The following is an 18,334-nucleotide window of genomic DNA, read 5'->3' on the forward strand; positions in this document are numbered from 1 at the left end:
CCCGTCCTGCCCTTTTCCGAGGGATGGAAGAGCTGGCTGAGATCCAGACCACCGGCCACGGCCACGGGAACATCCTTTTCTGCCTGGAGACAACCGCCCCGACCCAGGTCTTACACCTGGGGAAACCCACAAACGCTCCCACCCCTCGCATTGTCCTCCTGCCCCGCCAGCCAGGACTACATTTCCCAATGTGCTTCAGGGTCCAGAGGACCCCCCCCCCCACCCAACAAGTCTGTTGGGGGAGGGGCCGGCACGTGCCTCACTTCTCAGCCAATGCAGAGCCTTGCAGGGAGGTCACGTGCCGCTGTTTGGCGCTTTTGTGCGCGCTCTGGTCTGTTGGTGCTCAGAGTGTGGCCAGGCGGCTCGGACCGAGGAGGTGGGTGTGCGATTCTTGGACGAGGCTGGGGGCAGCAAGAAGGACGCGGCCGGCGAGAGGGGCTGGGCCTTTGTAGCGGCACCCTGCTGGAGGGCAGCGGGCGGGGCCGCGGGCCGCAGAGGGGCTGATGGGCGGGGGTCGCTTCGCTTTGTGTGAAGCTCGGGCGGAGCCTGGGCTTTGTCCCTGCTCCCTGGGGGCGCGGCTATCGTGGGGAAGGGTCTCGGCCAGCTGAGCCAGCCCTGGGCGTTAGCCCCCAGTACTGTCCAGGAGACAATAGGGGGCGTGGGCCCCCTTTGCCTCCCTCACTCCCCCTGCAGGCGCGGCTTCACTGGGGTCCCCATTGTCTGAAGGGGCGGAGAGGTGTCTACGGGGAGCCCAGAAGTCTTAGGACCTGCGCATAGCCAGGGTTGCGCCCGCTCCCCGCGATGATCTTCGCCCAGTGACTGTGGGGCCTGAGAGCCTAACACCCCCAAAAGGCTTCTGTCTATGTGACGGGGGGCGCGCAGACAGCTAGGGTGGAGGTGGGTTGGGTGGGAGCGAAGGAAGTAGGTGGTGACTATCCCACGGCCTGTTGCCGAGCCGCAGCGGTGGTGGGGGTGGCTTCGGGGTGGTTTTGGCGGGAGTTGGGGGGGGGGCGTCCGCTGGGGGGGGCGGCCAGCCTGAGATGGGCGGGGCTATCTGGATGGGACCGTTAGCCCCGCCCACCCCTCCCCTTCCCACGCGAGCGGGCTCTGGAGTGTTGTGAGTTCGGGCAGATTCGAAAAGGCGCGGGGAGGAAGGGGGCGGGGCCAGGAGCTGGAGCACTGGGCGTGTTATGATTGGCCGGGGGCGGCCTCCAGCTTTCCTTTCCCTGACCAGGGCTACATCCATCCTGGGGTCTGCTGCTGCATTTACTTCTCTGCTAGCGTTAGACCTTTTCTCTGCCTCTGGTTTTAATTTCCAGCTGTTGGAAACCTGTAGTGCTAACGTTTTTGATTCTAGTCTGGGCCTACAAGAATCACGACCTTTAAAAAAAAATCAAGATGGGGTGTAGAATTTTTCATGACATGAGGCAACAAATATTATAACCTAAAACCTAGTGATTTGTGAAACTAATTTTGCCCCCTGTTGGACAGGAGCTTAAGCCCCAAGAACAATAGGAGTTCGATACTGGCTAGTATTAGCTTGGGCGTTTTGTTTTCTACCAAGGCAGACAAAGCGAGGGTGGGTATTTCATTTGCACGATGAGTTGTAGGCAGTAATAAGATGGCTCCACTGTTAGTGTTGAGTCTGATCTGGAATATCTTCTCACTGTGGGGGGGGGGGATTAAAATTTAGTTTATTGGGGGGGCGGGAATCTTGTGATTTAACCTAGTCTAAATTTTTTTTTAATCCAAGAGTTGTTTTCTGAACAGGCAATCTCGGTTAACTTGATTTTCTACAATTAACATTCAGATTTTCTAATGTTTGGTATTTTAGAGGTTTCCATAATTTCTAGTTGATGATGTCTTATTTAAGTCCACGGTAGTGATTTTTCTGACATTGATTTACGTGGATGTGGTTTGATGTCCCTCTGGATAGATGACATAAAATACAAAGAAATTGATTGCATGTTTTTGAAAATCACTTTCAGGGCTTTTCCTGCCAGTGGATTGTGTAGAATATACTGCCAGACTCTTGTATTCAGTTCACCATGGCTTCTTCGGGTAGGTAAACTGGAAAAGCTGAATTTGTGATGGGCTTATGATCTTAGAAGAAGAGATGGCACCTGTGTTTTTGGTTTTATCAAAAATGTATTTATAAACTAAAGAATAACTAAAGAAGAAAAATGGTTATCATTTGAACAGACTGACAGCTTATAATTGTTTCATTACTAAATGATTTGGCTTGCTCTGAGTAAAATTGTGGAATTTTGCCCAAGTCTTTTTGTGAAATTGATTGTCAAATACTGCTGTCTCAGAATGGTATTTATGAATCAAAAAAATGTTTAATGTAGTTTTTGTGGGGGACGGTATTTACATAATTTTTTGCTTGCAAATGCAGCTGCTTCTTTGGCCCTAATTCTATTTATTCAATTGATTTGGCTTTTAGAAAATTATAGAATAGTTTATTAGAATAAGAAAACCCCATTTTTCTGAATACACTGTAAATGTGATCAAATCCAGATATCCAGGTGAAAGAACTGGAGAAGCGTGCCTCAGGCCAGGCTTTTGAGCTGATTCTAAGCCCTCGATCAAAAGAATCTGTCCCAGAATTCCCCCTTTCCCCTCCAAAGAAGAAGGATCTTTCCTTGGAGGAAATTCAGAAGAAATTAGAAGCTGCAGAAGAAAGGCGCAAGGTAAACGTTACATTTTCACAGAAACAAGTATTTATTATTGTAATGTGGCAAATCAGTTTTATTTCCATAACAGGAAAACAGAATTATAGCTAGACAGTGGTTATAACTTTGAAAATTACATAATGCCAGTGGCTGGAAGAAAATACCAACCGTCATTTATTGAGCTCCTATTATGTACCAACTTCTTATATATATATATATATATATTTTTTTTTTTCTTTTAATGCAGTGACTCTAAAAGAGTAGGTACTGAGATACTGAGCTTAGAAAATGATCTTGAGAATGTTAAGTCATTTTCTCAAGTCCAGTAGCTAGTGAGCTTTGGAGCAAGAGTGCAAGCCCAGGTCTGTCTGACACCAAAGTTCACGGTTCTCATGCTTTCACTGTGAAACAGTTTTGTGGGTGGGAGAGACTTTTTTTGTCTCTTTAGATTTTGGGGGAGGGGGTTTCTTTTGGTTTATGTGTATGCCTGTATAGTATTTTTGTTTTTGTTTTCTGAGAAATGTATAATAACATTTTAAATTGCTAGTAATGTGGTCATGGTGCTCAGCTGGCATTCTGGTACTGTTTCAGCTTTTCTCTTATGTAAGCTGCTCTTCCGTTACAAAGTAGGCATCTTTAAAAAGAACTAGTCAGAAAAATCAACAATATTAATATGCTTGTTACAGAAAAATTGGGAGCCACAGACATTTATAAGTAGGAAAATAGGAGTATTTATTATCCTACTTCCTAGAAATACCATTAACATTCTGGTGTATTTCCTTCTTAACGTTATTCTTTTAATTAAGAACTTTACATAGAATTCTCATTTCATTCCCCTTACCAGCAACCCTTATTGGGGTGAAATGGGTTTAATTTTAAAATTAAGGAAACTAAGTCACAAAAAGGTGAAGTACTAACCCGCCCCCAACCAACACAGCTCGTGCAGTTGAAGTGGAATACATTTCATCACATACATACACCATAGTCCTTTTTTCAGCTGCTGTTGCGTGTCCTACGCACTTCTCAGCGCCACGGTCGTCTGCGTGTGCTCTGGCTCTCAGTGTCAGCACTGCAGAGCCTTTCCCGGGAAGAGTGGCAGTGTTCGCCGTGGTGCCTCGTCTCCTGCCTGCTCTTCTGTGTAGTTCGTGTTCGTGGAAGAGAAGCAGCCAAAGGCTGGACAGAGAACCTTTAGAAAGAAACCCTGACCCTGTAGTCATTAGCCTGCCATTTATAAATGGCAAAATACAGGCTGACTGGGATTTATCTGACTGGGATTTTGCAAAAGACAATTAACAGAAACAGTGGCAGATGCTCTAGTTTTCCTACAAGTCAGTGCTTCCAAACACGTCGGAATCTGTTTGGTAACAAGCTCTTCAGAGTCTGTCAAAGGAAGCACACTGTGGTAATGGGGCTCCGGGGGTTTGGAAGTGAGCGCAGCTTCCACGGAGAAAAGCTTCTCTTTCAAACAGAAATTCTTCAGGTTTAAATAGTAATCTGGAGGCTTCAGTTTTCTATCGTTCATGTATTTTATCAGTGTGAAATATGGTTACATTTTTCATTATGAGCTGATTTTCTTCGAGCAGACTTTGAGTTAACCAAATTCTTTACTAAAGGTTGCATTCCTAAGTGCATATCACTCAAGTCATCTTTGATAACATTAAGCAGTAAGTCTTATAAGGATTTTCTTGAGTAATTGGACAAGAATCTCTAAACAAACAGTTCTCCAGGTAAACACAAACACTAGAAAATGATTTTTATAGTATTTTGATAGAGATAATTCAGGTGCTGCCTTCAGTATCATTTAAAGAGATCTAATATTCTGCCTCTTCTCGACCTTTCAATAATTTCTTTTGCAATTTTAACTTAAACACATTTCAGAGAGTCTAACCTGTCAAACTTCTTTCAGTCCCACGAAGCTGAGGTTTTGAAGCAGCTGGCCGAGAAACGAGAGCACGAGAAGGAGGTGCTTCAGAAAGCGATAGAAGAGAACAACAACTTCAGTAAAATGGCAGAAGAGAAGCTGACCCACAAAATGGAAGCCAACAAAGAGAACCGGGAGGCACAGATGGCTGCCAAGCTGGAGCGTTTGCGAGAGAAGGTCGGTGTCCCAGCCTTGAATGAGGAGGGTTGAGAGCTTGAAGTCTCATGTACAAATAAAGTGTTAAATGAGAGGTAGTTTAATTTTAAATAAGATGGAATATTCAGCCCTGGCTGGTGTGGCTCAGTGGACTGAACACTGGCCTATGAACCAAGGGGTCACTGGTTCAATTCCCAGTCAGGGCACATGCCTGGGTTGCTGGCTAGGCCCTCCATGGGGGGGCATGCAAGAGGCAACCACACATTGATATTTCTCGCACTCCCTTCCCCTCTCTCTAAAGATAAACATTTTTCTTAAAAAGATGTAATATTCAACAATTTCCGGCATAATTATACTTTTCTTTGGAAGAGCAGTAGGAGGCTCAGTCATTATATTCTTCATGTGACTGAGGAAGTTCCAAGATTATGTCTTCACACTCTGATTATGTGATTCCCATCCTGTATACGTGGGATGTGCTCCAAACCCCCCAGTGCACACCTGAAGCCACGGGTAGCACCAACCCTTTATGTGTGTGCTGTGAGTTTCCCGTGCATGCATTCCTGTGGCGAATGGCTTCTCTTTGGCAAATCCAGGTCGCCAGCATCGCTCTTGTTCTTTTGGGGTCATGAGTAAGTAAAATAAGGGTTACATGAACATAAATGCTGTGACATCATGACGGTCAGTCTGTTAAGTGACTAACAGGCAAGGAATGGCAGCGGGGTGCGCTGGACAGGGGATGTTGCATCCTGGGCAGGACGGAGTGGGACAGCGTGGGAGTTGTTATGATACTCAGAACGACACATAATTTAAGATGTATGAAACGTTCATTTCTGGAATTGTCCACTTAATGTTTTCATTCCATAGTTGGCTGCAGTTTATACTGAAACCATGAAAAGCAAAACCGTGGATGTGGGAAGCTACCATATTTAAAATATTACTGGATGTATAGTAAATGTGCTGACACCGTGTTGGGCTTCTGCGGGGCGGGGGGGCGGGGCTCGGCAGGCTGTTTCATTTGCCTGATGATACACACTATTTCTTTACAGGACAAGCACATTGAAGAAGTGCGGAAGAACAAGGAATCCAAAGATCCTGCTGACGAGACTGAAGCTGACTAATTTGTTCTGAGAACTGACTTTCTCCCCCTCCCCTTCCTAAATATCCAAAGACTGTACTGGCCAGTGTCATTTTATTTTGCCCTCCCGACAAATATGCTAGAAGCTGATGTAGGACCATAGGTAGAACCAGACTGTATGGTGTTGTTTTAGGGGATAAAGGGGAGAAACTGAAAGTGTTTTACTCTTTTTCTAAAGTGTTGAAGTCTTTCTAATGTAGCTATTTTTCTTGTTGCATCTTTTGTACTTCAGTGCACGTGGTGTGCTGGGTCAATGGCTAGTACTATATTGGCTCCGTGAAAACATGTACGTGAAAGCAGTATGTAGTGGCTTCTTTCAAATTGTTAGATGCTGAATATCTGTTTACTTTGAAATCCCGATTCTGTCCCTATCTTACCAGATGCTACTGTACTTGAATGGTTAATAAAACTGCACAGTGCTATTGGTGGCAGTGAGTTTTTTCTGTCCAGGTAATCAGCGGTCCAGTGGTGGAGCCCCTCCTGGCTAATATGGGCCCCGGGTGGGGCCCACGGGCTGGTGGAAACGCCCCAGAGGCGCATCGCCGCAAGTTCTCTGCCTTTGGGGTTTTTTGCACCAACATTGTTTGCATTGTCTTCTTCCACAATCATTACTTTGTTGTCCTGCCTTGGCCTGGATCAGCTGTTACGATAGTCTTTCAGATGTTTATTTGCAAACAAGCATTTTTTTGTTCCTGTGTCCTTGTTAAAAAGGCAGAATTGAGGCACAAATGGTGTTTCTAGAGAACAGTTTGTCGGAAATTTTAAGACCCTAGTTAGGGATGTTTGACAGTTTGCTTTCTGTTACAGTTGGAAATGGGGGTGCATCCCAATGCTTTCCTGCTAAGGAAGCTATGGCTGAAGAATTAGTATTCATAAAACTGTACCCCTGGAGCACTACCTCCTATGAAGTGATTAAATGGAACCCTCTTCTCGGGAGCAGCGTTTAACTTGGGTGGTTGAGGTTGACAGTTACTTCGTGTTGCATCTAGACGCTATATGATATATTTACTGTTGTCAGCATGGCCTCTCAATTCAGCGAGAGCCTTTGGCAGCTTTCCTGGGGTATTTGGGAAATAGCCTCGATTGCATATGATTATTCACTTCTCAGCCATCTGTACACAAGCTCTGGGGAGACAGCATCTAGAGTGCCATGTGTGCAGTGTGGCCACTGAAAGTGCAGTAGGGTCTGCATGTCACTTGTGTGTCCCTCTGCAGCCCTGGCTTTATCTTGGCTAGGGTTTTATCAAACTAAGAAGGATGATAGCCTCTCAATCTTTCTCCTATGTTGTTAGGGTTAAATGAGTTTCTGTGCATAGAGAGCACACTTGGAACTGTTATTTAATACGCATTTAGCACCACATGAATAATTACTATTTTCATCCACAGGCGAGTGAATGAGCTGTTCATACTCAAGTTAGAAATGATTGCATCTTTTGTGTACCTTGAACTGATTTATAAGTTTACTTAGACCAAGATGATCAATTGCAGGAATTCAAAATAAAAAGATGAATTTAAAGAGTTATGGCCCTATAGAGCCCAAAGGAGCAAGATCAAGTGTAGTTTAGTAAGATAATAGGTTCAGACAATATCTAAACATAGGTCAGGGTGAGGCTTATGTGCAGGAACTTGGCACTGTTCACCCTCAGATCCCCAGGCTCTGGCACTTAGTAGGCATTAGAGGTTTGCGTGGGTGAGATGGTGCTGACCCGAATCTAAAACCAGTTCTGAGTACCGGGCATATGAAGATGGCCGGAAGGTAGAAATTTGGAGTAATGATCTGAAGTGTCCTACAGATGGCAGTAGAGATGGGAACAGGGCTCTAGCGAAAAGAAGGAAAGGATCTAAGCCACACTATCCCCGTATTAGTTACAACCAGCCACGGGGACCCTGACTCAGTATCAGAAAGTGGCCCTGACGCCCCACCTCATGACAGCGGTATCATGGGCTGAAGGGGTGCATCTTACAAAAGCAAAAGCCCTGCTTTTCTGACCTTTGGTGAGGCACTTAGTCCTGAGCCTCAGTTTTCTTCTGGATAAAACGGAAGGTTGAGTTAGGTTAGTTAACTATCTCCTACTCCAAAATTCCTTGCATTTAATTTGGAGGGAAAGAGGAATGGCGGGTACCCATGGGTTTCTGGGGAGTGTCTGTGCCTTTCTGGGCCCAGCTCATCTCTGTCCCATCTTCAGTTTCAGTCCTCCCAGCAGGGCCGCTCCAAGGAGCACATTCCATCCCCTTCGGTTTGAGTGGAAAGTAAGGCTTGTTCCTTCTTCCTGAAGCTTTTCTACTTGAACATGGCCATTGCCTGGCCTTGGTGGAAAAGAGGTTTGAGGGATGTGAAGAAGGCCCTTAAATCCACATTTTAACAAGCACCTGGAATGTGGACCACATTGGGCTACACTGCCAGCGATGAGAAGATAAAATGGGGTCCCAGCATCATGCACTTATGTGGGAAGGCGGAGGAGAATTGTACACACTCAGCAAAGAACACTGCTCTCAGCCATGTGCTTGTACTAACCAAGTGTCTTTCAGTGGTTTGCTGGAAGGAGTAGCCTGTTATTCTGGGAAAGAAGTTTCATCCCCCACTCACTGGTGTTTTGTGATGGTGTTTTTTGGTGTTTTTTTTTTAAGATTTTACTTATTTTTAGAGAGGGGAAAGGAAGGAGAAAGGGAGAGAAACATCAATGTGTGGTTGCTTCTTTCACATACCCGCTGTTGGGGACCTGGCCCACAATCCAGGCATGTGCCCTGACTGGGAATTGAACCCACAGCATTGATTCGTGAGCTGACACTCAATCCACTGAGCCAGGGCATGAAGGTGTTCTTCGATGAGTGTCACTCTCCCAGTGAAGGATTCTGATTTCCAAGGATGTTTAGCACCCCTTGTAAATCTGTCCTTCCAGACAGTTTGGCCACTTTACTGTAAATCAGTCGCCTGGATCACTATTAAATGTGGTTCACTTGGGACAATAAGAAGCTGAAGCGTTGGCTTATCAGAAAAGAACTTCCGAACCTTTGGGATAAGAGGTTGCATGAGATGGGTTCCGGTCTTCTCTACCTGGTTAGACCGCAGGCCCGAGACCAGGAGCCACGTCTTGGTCGCTCACGATCCCTCTGCGCTGAACTCCAAAGCCCCAGAAACATTGCTGCCACTTCAGTGTCTTGCTACCTGCCTCGTTGCCAAGTCAAACAGAAGGTCCACTGTGTCCCTGTGACTGAGGCTCCACCAGCAGAAGCTGGCGTTCTGCTCTTAGGGACACAGGGAGGATTTTCTGACTTGTTTTGTACAGGCACCCAGATTTTTCAAAACTTACTTGTGGGGCCCTGGCTGGCATAGCTCAGTGGGTTGAGCGTGGGCTTGCAGCCCAGAAACCAAAGAGTTTCTGGTTTGATTCCCAGTCAGTGCACATGCCTAGGTTGCAGGCCAGGTCCCTAGTGGGGGCCATGTGAAAGGCAACCACACATAGATATTTCCCGCTCTCTCTTTCTCCTTCCTTCCCCTCCCTATAAATAAATAAATAAAATCTTTTAAAAAAATTACTTGTGCGGTTTGATGAGCTCCAAAAGGGAGGGGGCTCTGGCCCATACCTGGAAAGGCCCAACCTTCTCCCAGTGCGGTCAGGAATCGTCCCTTCCCCGTCCTTGGGCACCAAGTCCGACTGGGGCAAGTAGGCTGTGAAATGGATCCAAGGGAAGAAGATACAGGCCGGAGATTAGCCAAATCCCCACGGCCGTCACCTCAACAGAATGGAGGATGCGAGGGGGACTAAGCCTCTGCACCTCCAGGTTCTGAAGGTGGCCTCAGGCTCAGGTAATCCAACCTGTGGCCTTCTGCTCCCCTTACTGGCAAAAAGCCCCAGCAGCCCTGGGAGGGGGAGGGCTCCCTGCTAAGCTTAGGCACTCCTTTTGCATGCTTTCTCAGCTCTCTACGACATAATTCAGTATCTCTATATTACAACACTACAACTCAGTATCTCCGCTGCATGCTCACCACCAAAAGTCTAGTTTCCTTTTGTTAGCATATATGTAACCCCTTTTACCCGACTTGCCCTCCCCCTATCCTCCCTTCCCAGTCCCCTCTTAATTTTTAAAGGAAACTCCACATTGTTTTCCACAATGGCTGCACTGATCTCTATTCCCACCAATGGTGCATGAGGGTTTAGCTTCTCTCCAGCACTTATTTCTTGTCTTATTGATAGCCATTTTAACAGGTTGGAGGTGATACCTCATTGTGGTTTTGCTTTGTATTTCCCTAATGATTAGTGATGTTGAGCAGTTTTTCATACACCTGCTGGCCTTCTGTGTATTTCCTTGGAAAAATATTCAGATCCTCTGCCCAGTTTTTCATCAAATTTGTTTTTTTGTTGTTGAGTTGTATTAAGTTCTTTATATTAATTGTATTAACCCCTTATTGCAAGTATCATTTGCAAATATCTCCTCCCATTCAGTAGTAGGTGGCCTTTTTTCTTTTAGATTAGTTATTTATTTATTTTTAGAGAGAGGGGAGGGGAGGGAGAAAGAGAGGGAGGGAAACATTGGTGTGTGAGAGAAACATCTATCTGGTACACACCCTGACTGGGGACCGAACCAGTGAACTTGCAGTTTTAGGGACAATGTTCAGCCAGCTGAGCTGCACTAGTCCGGGTGTCTTTTCAGTTTGATGATGGTTTCCTTTGCTGTGCAGAAGCTTGTTTAGTTTGATGTAGTCCCATTTGTTTTATTTTTGCTTTTGTTTCCCTTGCTTTTGGAAGCAAATTCACGAAAATGCCACTGAGGCCAAGGTCCAGAAGGGCCAGGTTAGTGCTTGTGTTTTCTTCTATGTATTTTATTGTTTTGAGGCTTTTATACATTCAAGTCTTGAATTTGTTTTGGGTTAATTTTGTGTATGGTGTCAAATTGCAATCTGGGTTTATTCTTATGCATGTGGTTTTACAATTCTCCCAATGTCATTTACTGAAGAGACTTTCCCCATTGTATATTCTTGCCTTCTTTCTCATAAGTCAGTTGCCCATATATGTGTGGGTTTATTTCTGGGCTCTCAATTCTGTTCCATTAGTTTGTTGGTTTTCTGCCAATACCATACTGTTTTGATTACTATAGCTTTGTAGTATAGTTTGAAAACAGGGAGTGTGATGTTTTCAGTTTTGTTCTTTTTTCCTCAGGATTTCTTTGGCTATTTGGGGTCTTCATGTCAAACCCAAACTTTTAATATCCTTATGCTATGCTGCAGCCCCTCATGGATCACAAGTGAATTAATCATTGTGCAATTATTAGTCTCGAGTGTGTCTCCCTGGCTAGAACAAAGGATTCCCCAGAACAGGGGCTGTGCCTGTTGTGTTCACCACCAGATATATGGAGGTTAAGAAATCTGTACTGAATTAAGGCCCTGGCTGCGTAGCTCAGTTGGTTAGAGATCATCCCAATATGTGAAGGTTGTGGGTTCAATCTCAGGTCAGGGCACATACAAAAATCAACTAATAAATAAGTGGAACAACAAATCTATGTTTCTCCCCATCCCTCTCTCTCTAAAATCAATAAATGAAATTACAAAAATACATATGTATTGAATTAAATCATTATGAGTGGGTGAGTGATTCCTGAGGCCTACCTCTGGGTACTTGCTTTGTCCTCATTCTTTGTGGACCCTCTGGGAGTCAACCCAATTTTTTTCTAGACACAAAGGATGGCTCTGCCCTGGCTTTGCAGACTTGCTCTGGAGGTGCCCAGTCCTTCCTGGCATCCTCCTAGATCTAAAAGCACCCGTAGGTGGCCTGCAGCTAGAGTCAGTCCAGAGGCATGTGGTGTTGGGCTCATGCTGTGTTGTAAATTTTTGAGTTACTTGATAATGAATTCCACTTGAAAATCCAATTTCAGGTTTATCTTGAAAAACTGGAAGATCTGGCCACACTACCCTCCCAGACTCACCATCACACAATCAGCATGCTCTGGGCAGCTGCTGCCCCCTTGAGGTAGGACGTGGGTTCTACAGCTTCCCATTTCTCTGGACCACCCACTTGTGTTCTCGAAAGACTGTGGGCCCTTGCCTGCTGTAGGCCTAGAGTTTGCAGTAACTGACAGAGATGACTGCCATGCCCATCAGTCAGTCATACTGTTTTTTTAGGTCTGAAGTCCAATCAGCACAAAACATATAATAAACAGTAAGCAGTTTACTAAAAAGTAAACTCCCCTGACATTCCTAAGGCCTCTTCCACAGACAGACTGCACTTTTATGAGCGATGCCCATTGTCACCTCTCATGGGCCAGACACCAGGTGGGCATCAGAGTCATGGCACCTTTTCAAAATTCAGAGACCCAGGATCCTCGTCAGACCTTTGGAGGTAGAATTTCTAAAATTAGAAGCTTAGGTACCTCAATTTAAAAAATCCAACTGTTTTCTGCTGCTCAGCAAGGCAGAGACTACTATACTCCAGATGTGATGTCCCCAAGCAATGCCTGTTCTTCAGGCCCCCGCAGCCTCGGGGAGCTGGGCCAGAGCGCCAACTGTTGAGACCACTGCTCAGAGCTGTGCAGACTGTACGCTGCACAGGCACCCAGCCAAGGCCTGAACTTTGGTCATCCCCTTGTTGACATGTTGACACTGCCCCACCCCCCCGAGGAGCGGGTACCACTTTCAAACTGACCATATCAATTATTCAATGCAAACACAGGCAGACCTCTGCTATGAGGTGGGGGCACAGACAGGCTTCTCATCCTGCAGGCCCAGGATGACTTCCTGTAGGAGGTGACACTTGGGCGAAGTTGGGTATGGGGGTTAGAGGCAGAGAAGGTACACCTCTACCCTGTGCTGCTCTGCCCTAGCTCACCCCACCCCACAACTCCCTATGCTTATCAGGGGCAATTGATAAGGACACTATAACAATGTGCATCAAGAAGGCCCTGGGAGCCAGACTGGGGTGGAAGCAGGGGTCCGGCATCATTTGGCCTGAGGCTGTTTGGGACAGACCAGCCTGGTACCCAGAAGTGCCTGCTTGGAGGAGCAGGGATGCAGGAGAATTGTTCCTTCTGGAAAGTCTCCTGAGGGGCTCTGAAAAGCCCAAGCCCCCCTCTTAGCAGCCTGAATCTGTGCTATCAAAGAGTAGTCCTCGGACCGCTGCCAGTCCACAGCACACGCCGTTACTGGTCTGCGGGAGGTAAGCACAGAAATCGAGAGAAAGCATTTAGAAACTTTTATAACAATCCTACAAGGTCTGTTGAATCCTAACAAAGACTGGTATTTTGCATCTTTTAAAGATTTTATTTATTTATCTTTAGAGGGGAAGGGAAGGAGAGAGGAAAAGAAACATCAATGTATGGTTGCCTCTCGTGCGTCCCCTGATGGGAACTGGCCTGCAACCCAGGCACGCACCCTGACTGGGAATCGAACCATGATCCTTTGATTCACAGGCCCACGTTCAATCCACTGAGCTACACCAGCCAGGGCGTATTTTGCATCTTTTATATAAATGTATTTTTTAAAGATTTTATTTATTTATTTTTAGACAGAAGGGAAGGGAGGGAGAAAGAGGGAGAGAACATCAATGTGTGGTTGCCTCTTGTGTGCCCCCTACTGGGTCCTGGCCTGCAACCCAGGCATGTGCCCTGACTGGGAATCAAACTGTGACCTTTTTGTTCACAGGCCAGGGCTCAGTCCACTGAGCCACATCAGGCAGGGCTATATAAATATTTTTTGTGACCTTTTTGTTCACAGGCCAGGGCTCAGTCCACTGAGCCACAGCAGGCAGGGCTATATAAATATTTTTTGTTTAAGATTTTACTTATGTGTTATTTTTAGAGAGGAGAAGGGAGGGAGAAAGAAAGAGAGAAACATCAATGTGTGGTTGCCTCTCACACAGCCCCCACTGGGGACCTAGCCTGCAACCCAGACATGTACCAGACTGGGAATCAAACCGGCGACCCTTTGGTTCACAGCCTGCACTCAATCCACTGAGCTCTGCCAGCCAGGGCTAAATATTTTTTATTTTTATTAAAGATTTTACTTATTTATTTTTCAAGAGAGGGGAAGGTAGGAAGAAAGAGAGGGAGAGAAACAGCAACGTGTGGTTGCATCTCACATGCCCCCTACTGGGGACCTGGCCTGCAACCCAGGCATGTGCCCTGACTGGGAATTGAACCAGCAACCATTTGGTTTGCAGGTCGGTGCTCAAGCCACTCAGCTACACCAGCCAGGGCTATTTTTTATTTTTTTAAGGGAACATATCCTCAAGACTTTATTGTCATGTAATAAAACAAAATATGGAGCTCAGATCCAAAATACGGATCGTTGGCCATTTCTTTTTTTATCTCCTCCCAGTTCAAAATGCCCACATCTCTTAATAGCCAGCACTCTCTTAGAGCTGCAGTTGGGCTCGACATAGGCAAACCTCAGCACAATCGTCTTTGTGGTTTTAGCCTTTGTGTGGAAAATCAGCTTAGCCTGCCCGCCTTGTCCACTCTGCTTCCTGTTGTGACACCGCTGTCCTGTGTGCACAGAGGACCCTTGCCCTTCACCTACCATATTACTCTGGGACTGATGATGCTCGCCTCACTTAATCCCAGAAAGTGTCGCAGCTTTTGGGAACATTCACCACGTTTGCAAGAGCGCTAGCAACACGGAAAGCTGCATCTTTTAATTTCATCACAAAATTGTTATTGCAAAATATACATAACATAAAATGTGCCATTTTAAGTGCACAATTCAGTACCTTCACAATGTTTTGTGACCATTGCCATGATCTAGTGTATTTCTTTAATTTTTACGAAAGTATAACCCTTATCAGATTTAAAAAATTGTTTAAGTCCTGGCTGGTGTGGCTCCCTGGAGTGAGTGCAGGCTTTTGAGCCAAAGGGTCAATGGTTCGATTCCCAGTCAGGGCACATGCCTGGGTTGTGGGGCCAAGTCCCCAGCTGCGGCGGGGGGGTGGTGGTGGTGAGGGGCAACCACACATTGATGTTTCTCTCCCTCTCTTTCTCCTTTCCTTCCCCTCTCTCTGAAAAATAAATAAATAAACCCTTTAAAAAATCCACTTAATAAAGTACAAATAGCATTACACTTAAAAAATTTTAAATTTAGTTTAAGAAGCACTGGCTTAAATCTTGACCTGTGGGCTTCCCAAAGCCTCAGAGTTTGGGGGGAATTAGGCATCTAATTGAAGGGCTTGATACATTGTTTGGCTTCATTTCCTCAAACTGTTGAGTTTAGATTTCCTGGAAGAAAGTGGTGTGGGCTGAGGAGTGGGGGGGGGGCACCCCCCTGCAAGGGCGGGCCAGAGGCACGGCTGCCAGGGCTGGGCAGGTGGAGGAGCTCCCTGGGCAGGGTTCCCGGGGCGAGAAGGCCAGATGAGCGGCTGCAGGGCGTCCTGGCAGGCTTTCCTCCTGACTCCGCCCCGGCAGTTTGGGACGACTTAGTTTAGAATTCCAAGAATGTCAGCTCCAGCTGGAAGGGCCCCGTGTCTGCCCTCCTTGTTTAGAGGAAGAACTGGAATCCTGAAACAAAGGGCTTGCGAAACACTTATAGCCAGTTAGTGGTGGTCACAAATCCAGGCCTTTCGATTCCTAGGCAGAAGCAGGGTAGAGCTTTTTGGAGTCACACAGAATGGGCTTCCAGTAGTAGCTCGCTCCTCAGGGGACTCGGGCCTCCATACCCTCATCTAGAAAATGGGCCTTTGCTGGGCCTAATGAAGCAGCTAGCCTGGCACTCGGGGGATGGGCACGACAAGTCAGTCCCCTGCCCTTCCCTGTCCAATGTTCCTCCTGCCAGCTGCAGGGCCTTCTCAGTCTGCCATTGCCCCTCACTACAGATGAGGGGACAGGAAGGCAGACACTCTCTCCAGACTGAGAACAACAGGGGCACATGATCCACCATACTAGCCCCCTTGAGTGTCTCCCTCCCCAGCTGGCCATCTCTTCGTGCTAGACTCTTGCCAACTCTCTGGGCATTTTAGAGAAATTGTTGTTCTTTCTGGGACTCAGAACATTTTGTAAAATGAGGGAGTTGAACCAGAAGAACTCAAAAGTCCATTTTGGGAAGGGAGTGCTAACATGTGGATGCTTTACACTTTTGTATGTTTTTCTGGGACAAACTCCTGGCATGTCGAACTGGGCTTCCCCTGGGTTACCAGCCCTCTCTCTGTTGTCTCTCTGCACTTTCTTGCTCCTTTCTGTGTCTCTTTTACGGCCGAAGTGTTTTGAGCGCTTACCATTTGCTGTGCACTGTACATGCATTTTACATAATCTATGTTATTGAAGCCTTAAAACATCCTTGTGAAGTCAATACCGTTCTTATCCCGGTTTCCAGATGAGGAAACAGATCCAGAGAGGTTACAGCTCTGACCCATAGCTGGCCTGCGGCAGACTCAGCAGGCGGTGTGCTCAGCTCCGTTCCCCAGATGGTCAGGTCCCACACTGGCCTGTAGTCAGCGGCGTCAATATGCCAGCGCTCCTCCTCCCTCCTGTCCTCCCAGACGGACTCCGACTCCCATCCCAGAGATGCTCTGGCGGCAGAGTCACTGGGCAGTCAGGGAGAAGGGTTTGGCTGTTGGTGGGAAGATGATCACTCAGGTTTCAGCTTCTGGCTTATATCTCGGGTGTTATGTCCCCTCCCACCAGTCTCCTTCCTCCCCTTTCTCTTCAGATGTCTAAGATCAGGAAGATCCTCTACAGGATTACCCTAAACAAGCCTCTCGATTCAGTCATTCACTCATTCATTTGTTGAGCAAATACAGGTCGGGCACAGTTTCAGGCCATGGGCACATGGCTATGCACACAGCAGACAAGACCCCTGCCCTTGTGAGCTCACATTCGGGAGAGAAAGAAGAAAAAGTTATGATGAGTGCAATGGAGAGGATGAAAATGGGTGACTTAACAGACAGTGCTGTGGCAGGGGGTGAAGGTGGGTAGGGGGCAGCATGTTCCTGGCAGAGGGAACAGCGGGTACAAAGACTGGAGAGCAGGTACCAGCAGGTGTGAGCATGGAGCACAGACAAGGTCCATGTGGCTGGATAAGGTGAGCAAGGGGGTCCTGTGCAAGGAGGGCCCAGCCACGTGGGCCTCCGGGCCAGTGCAAGGGGTCACATTATATTCTGTGCATGATATGAGGCCTTTGGGGACTTTCAGCCAGGAGTGGCATGAGAAGATTATGTTTGAAAAGGAGGAGAATGGATGTAAGAGGAGCAGGAGCTTGGGAGGGAGAGATGCCAGTGGCTTGGACCAGGGTAGGGTCAACAGGATGGAGAGACATGACCCCTGGATTTTCCACTTGGAAGCTGAATGAATGGAGATGGCTTGCACTCAGATGAAGAAGCCTTGAGGAGTAACGTCGTGGTGGTGGGGGATCGGGGTGGAGAGAAGCTGTGGTTCCATTTAGCCTTCATGACAGACCCTGCTGCCTGCCGTATCAGTTCTCTCCCTCTTCCTTAAAACAGAAGACTGAAAGGTTTTTCGGGGTTGTTTTTTTTTTCCAGTATTTACCTGTCTGGCCCCTTCTCTGCCTTTTGCTCTTTCCCGCCCTCCTGCATGTAGACAGACCGCAGCCACTGTGTGATCATCGGGGTGAAAGCCACAGGATGGAGCAGGGAGACAGATGGAGCCCGGGGCCTTGATAACATGGCTGAGCCGACACACCAGTCTTCGACTGCCTAACCCTCTCCTTTTTCTTCTTCTTTTCTTCCCAGTACGAATGACCTTTATTATTTGTAACAGGAAGTGGAAGAGAGCAGGGAGGAGGCTACAGGACCATTCCGGCTCCAGAGGTGGCTCCAAAGACTTCGTTTCCCCACGTCAATAGCTCCAGGTTCTTGTGGGAAGCAAGTTAATCCTTTTACTGGTTCAAGCCACTGTTTTGTGGCTTTTCAGTGCCTGCTGTTGAATGTGGTTAGTTATGGCTCTGGAGTCATGTTGACTTGGAGATCTTGGAGGATGAACCAGAACTCAGTCATTCCTTCAAGAAATGCTTATTGAGCACCTACTGTTTAGATGCTGAGAATTCAGCGGTGAGTAAAACAGGCAAAACGCCTGCCCTCAAGGAATTGACACTTTGTCGTAATCGAGAAGCCAGACCTGCCTCCTGGGCTGTGCATTTTCATTCGATCCGAGGTGGTCTGAAGCACAGTAGTGCGATGGGGTGGAATGTGGCGTGTCTGTTTTCCTCACCCAAACTTTATGTTGGCAGAGCCTAAGGGTCAACAGCTTTCTCTCACCTTTTCTATGAACCAGACCTGGGGCCGCGTTCCTCTCTATGAGGGAGGTGTTATCATTATTCCCACTTTGCAGGGAGATGTTATTATTAGCCCCATTCACACAATGAATACGTGGCTGTGCTGGAATGTGAACACAGGGATTTCAGATTCTAGAAACTCCACTGACCCCCCGGGGAACCTCATTGCCCTTCTCTCCTGCACCCCTTTTGGTCATTTCTTTGACAGGCCACTTTCTGATCTCCCCCTTCTCCTTGCT

At 46.9% G+C, this 18,334-nt stretch overlaps 1 protein-coding gene across 1 annotated transcript; it reads left to right on the forward strand.

Annotated features, from left to right (window-relative positions):
• The first annotated feature begins 295 nt into the window (after positions 1 to 295).
• Positions 296 to 6,309, forward strand: STMN1 (stathmin 1). Its single transcript, XM_037135969.2, has 5 exons — positions 296 to 376; positions 1,989 to 2,061; positions 2,521 to 2,693; positions 4,582 to 4,773; positions 5,799 to 6,309. Exons 2-5 carry the CDS (start codon positions 2,049 to 2,051, stop codon positions 5,868 to 5,870), a joined length of 450 nt encoding a protein of 149 aa, XP_036991864.1. The 5' UTR covers positions 296 to 376; positions 1,989 to 2,048; the 3' UTR covers positions 5,871 to 6,309.
• Positions 6,310 to 18,334: the final 12,025 nt, after the last annotated feature.

Source organism: Artibeus jamaicensis, unplaced genomic scaffold (genome assembly GCF_021234435.1).
Source record: "Artibeus jamaicensis isolate MK-2021 breed Jamaican fruit bat unplaced genomic scaffold, CSHL_Jam_final scaffold_847, whole genome shotgun sequence".
Taxonomy (NCBI): Eukaryota; Metazoa; Chordata; class Mammalia; order Chiroptera; family Phyllostomidae; genus Artibeus; species Artibeus jamaicensis.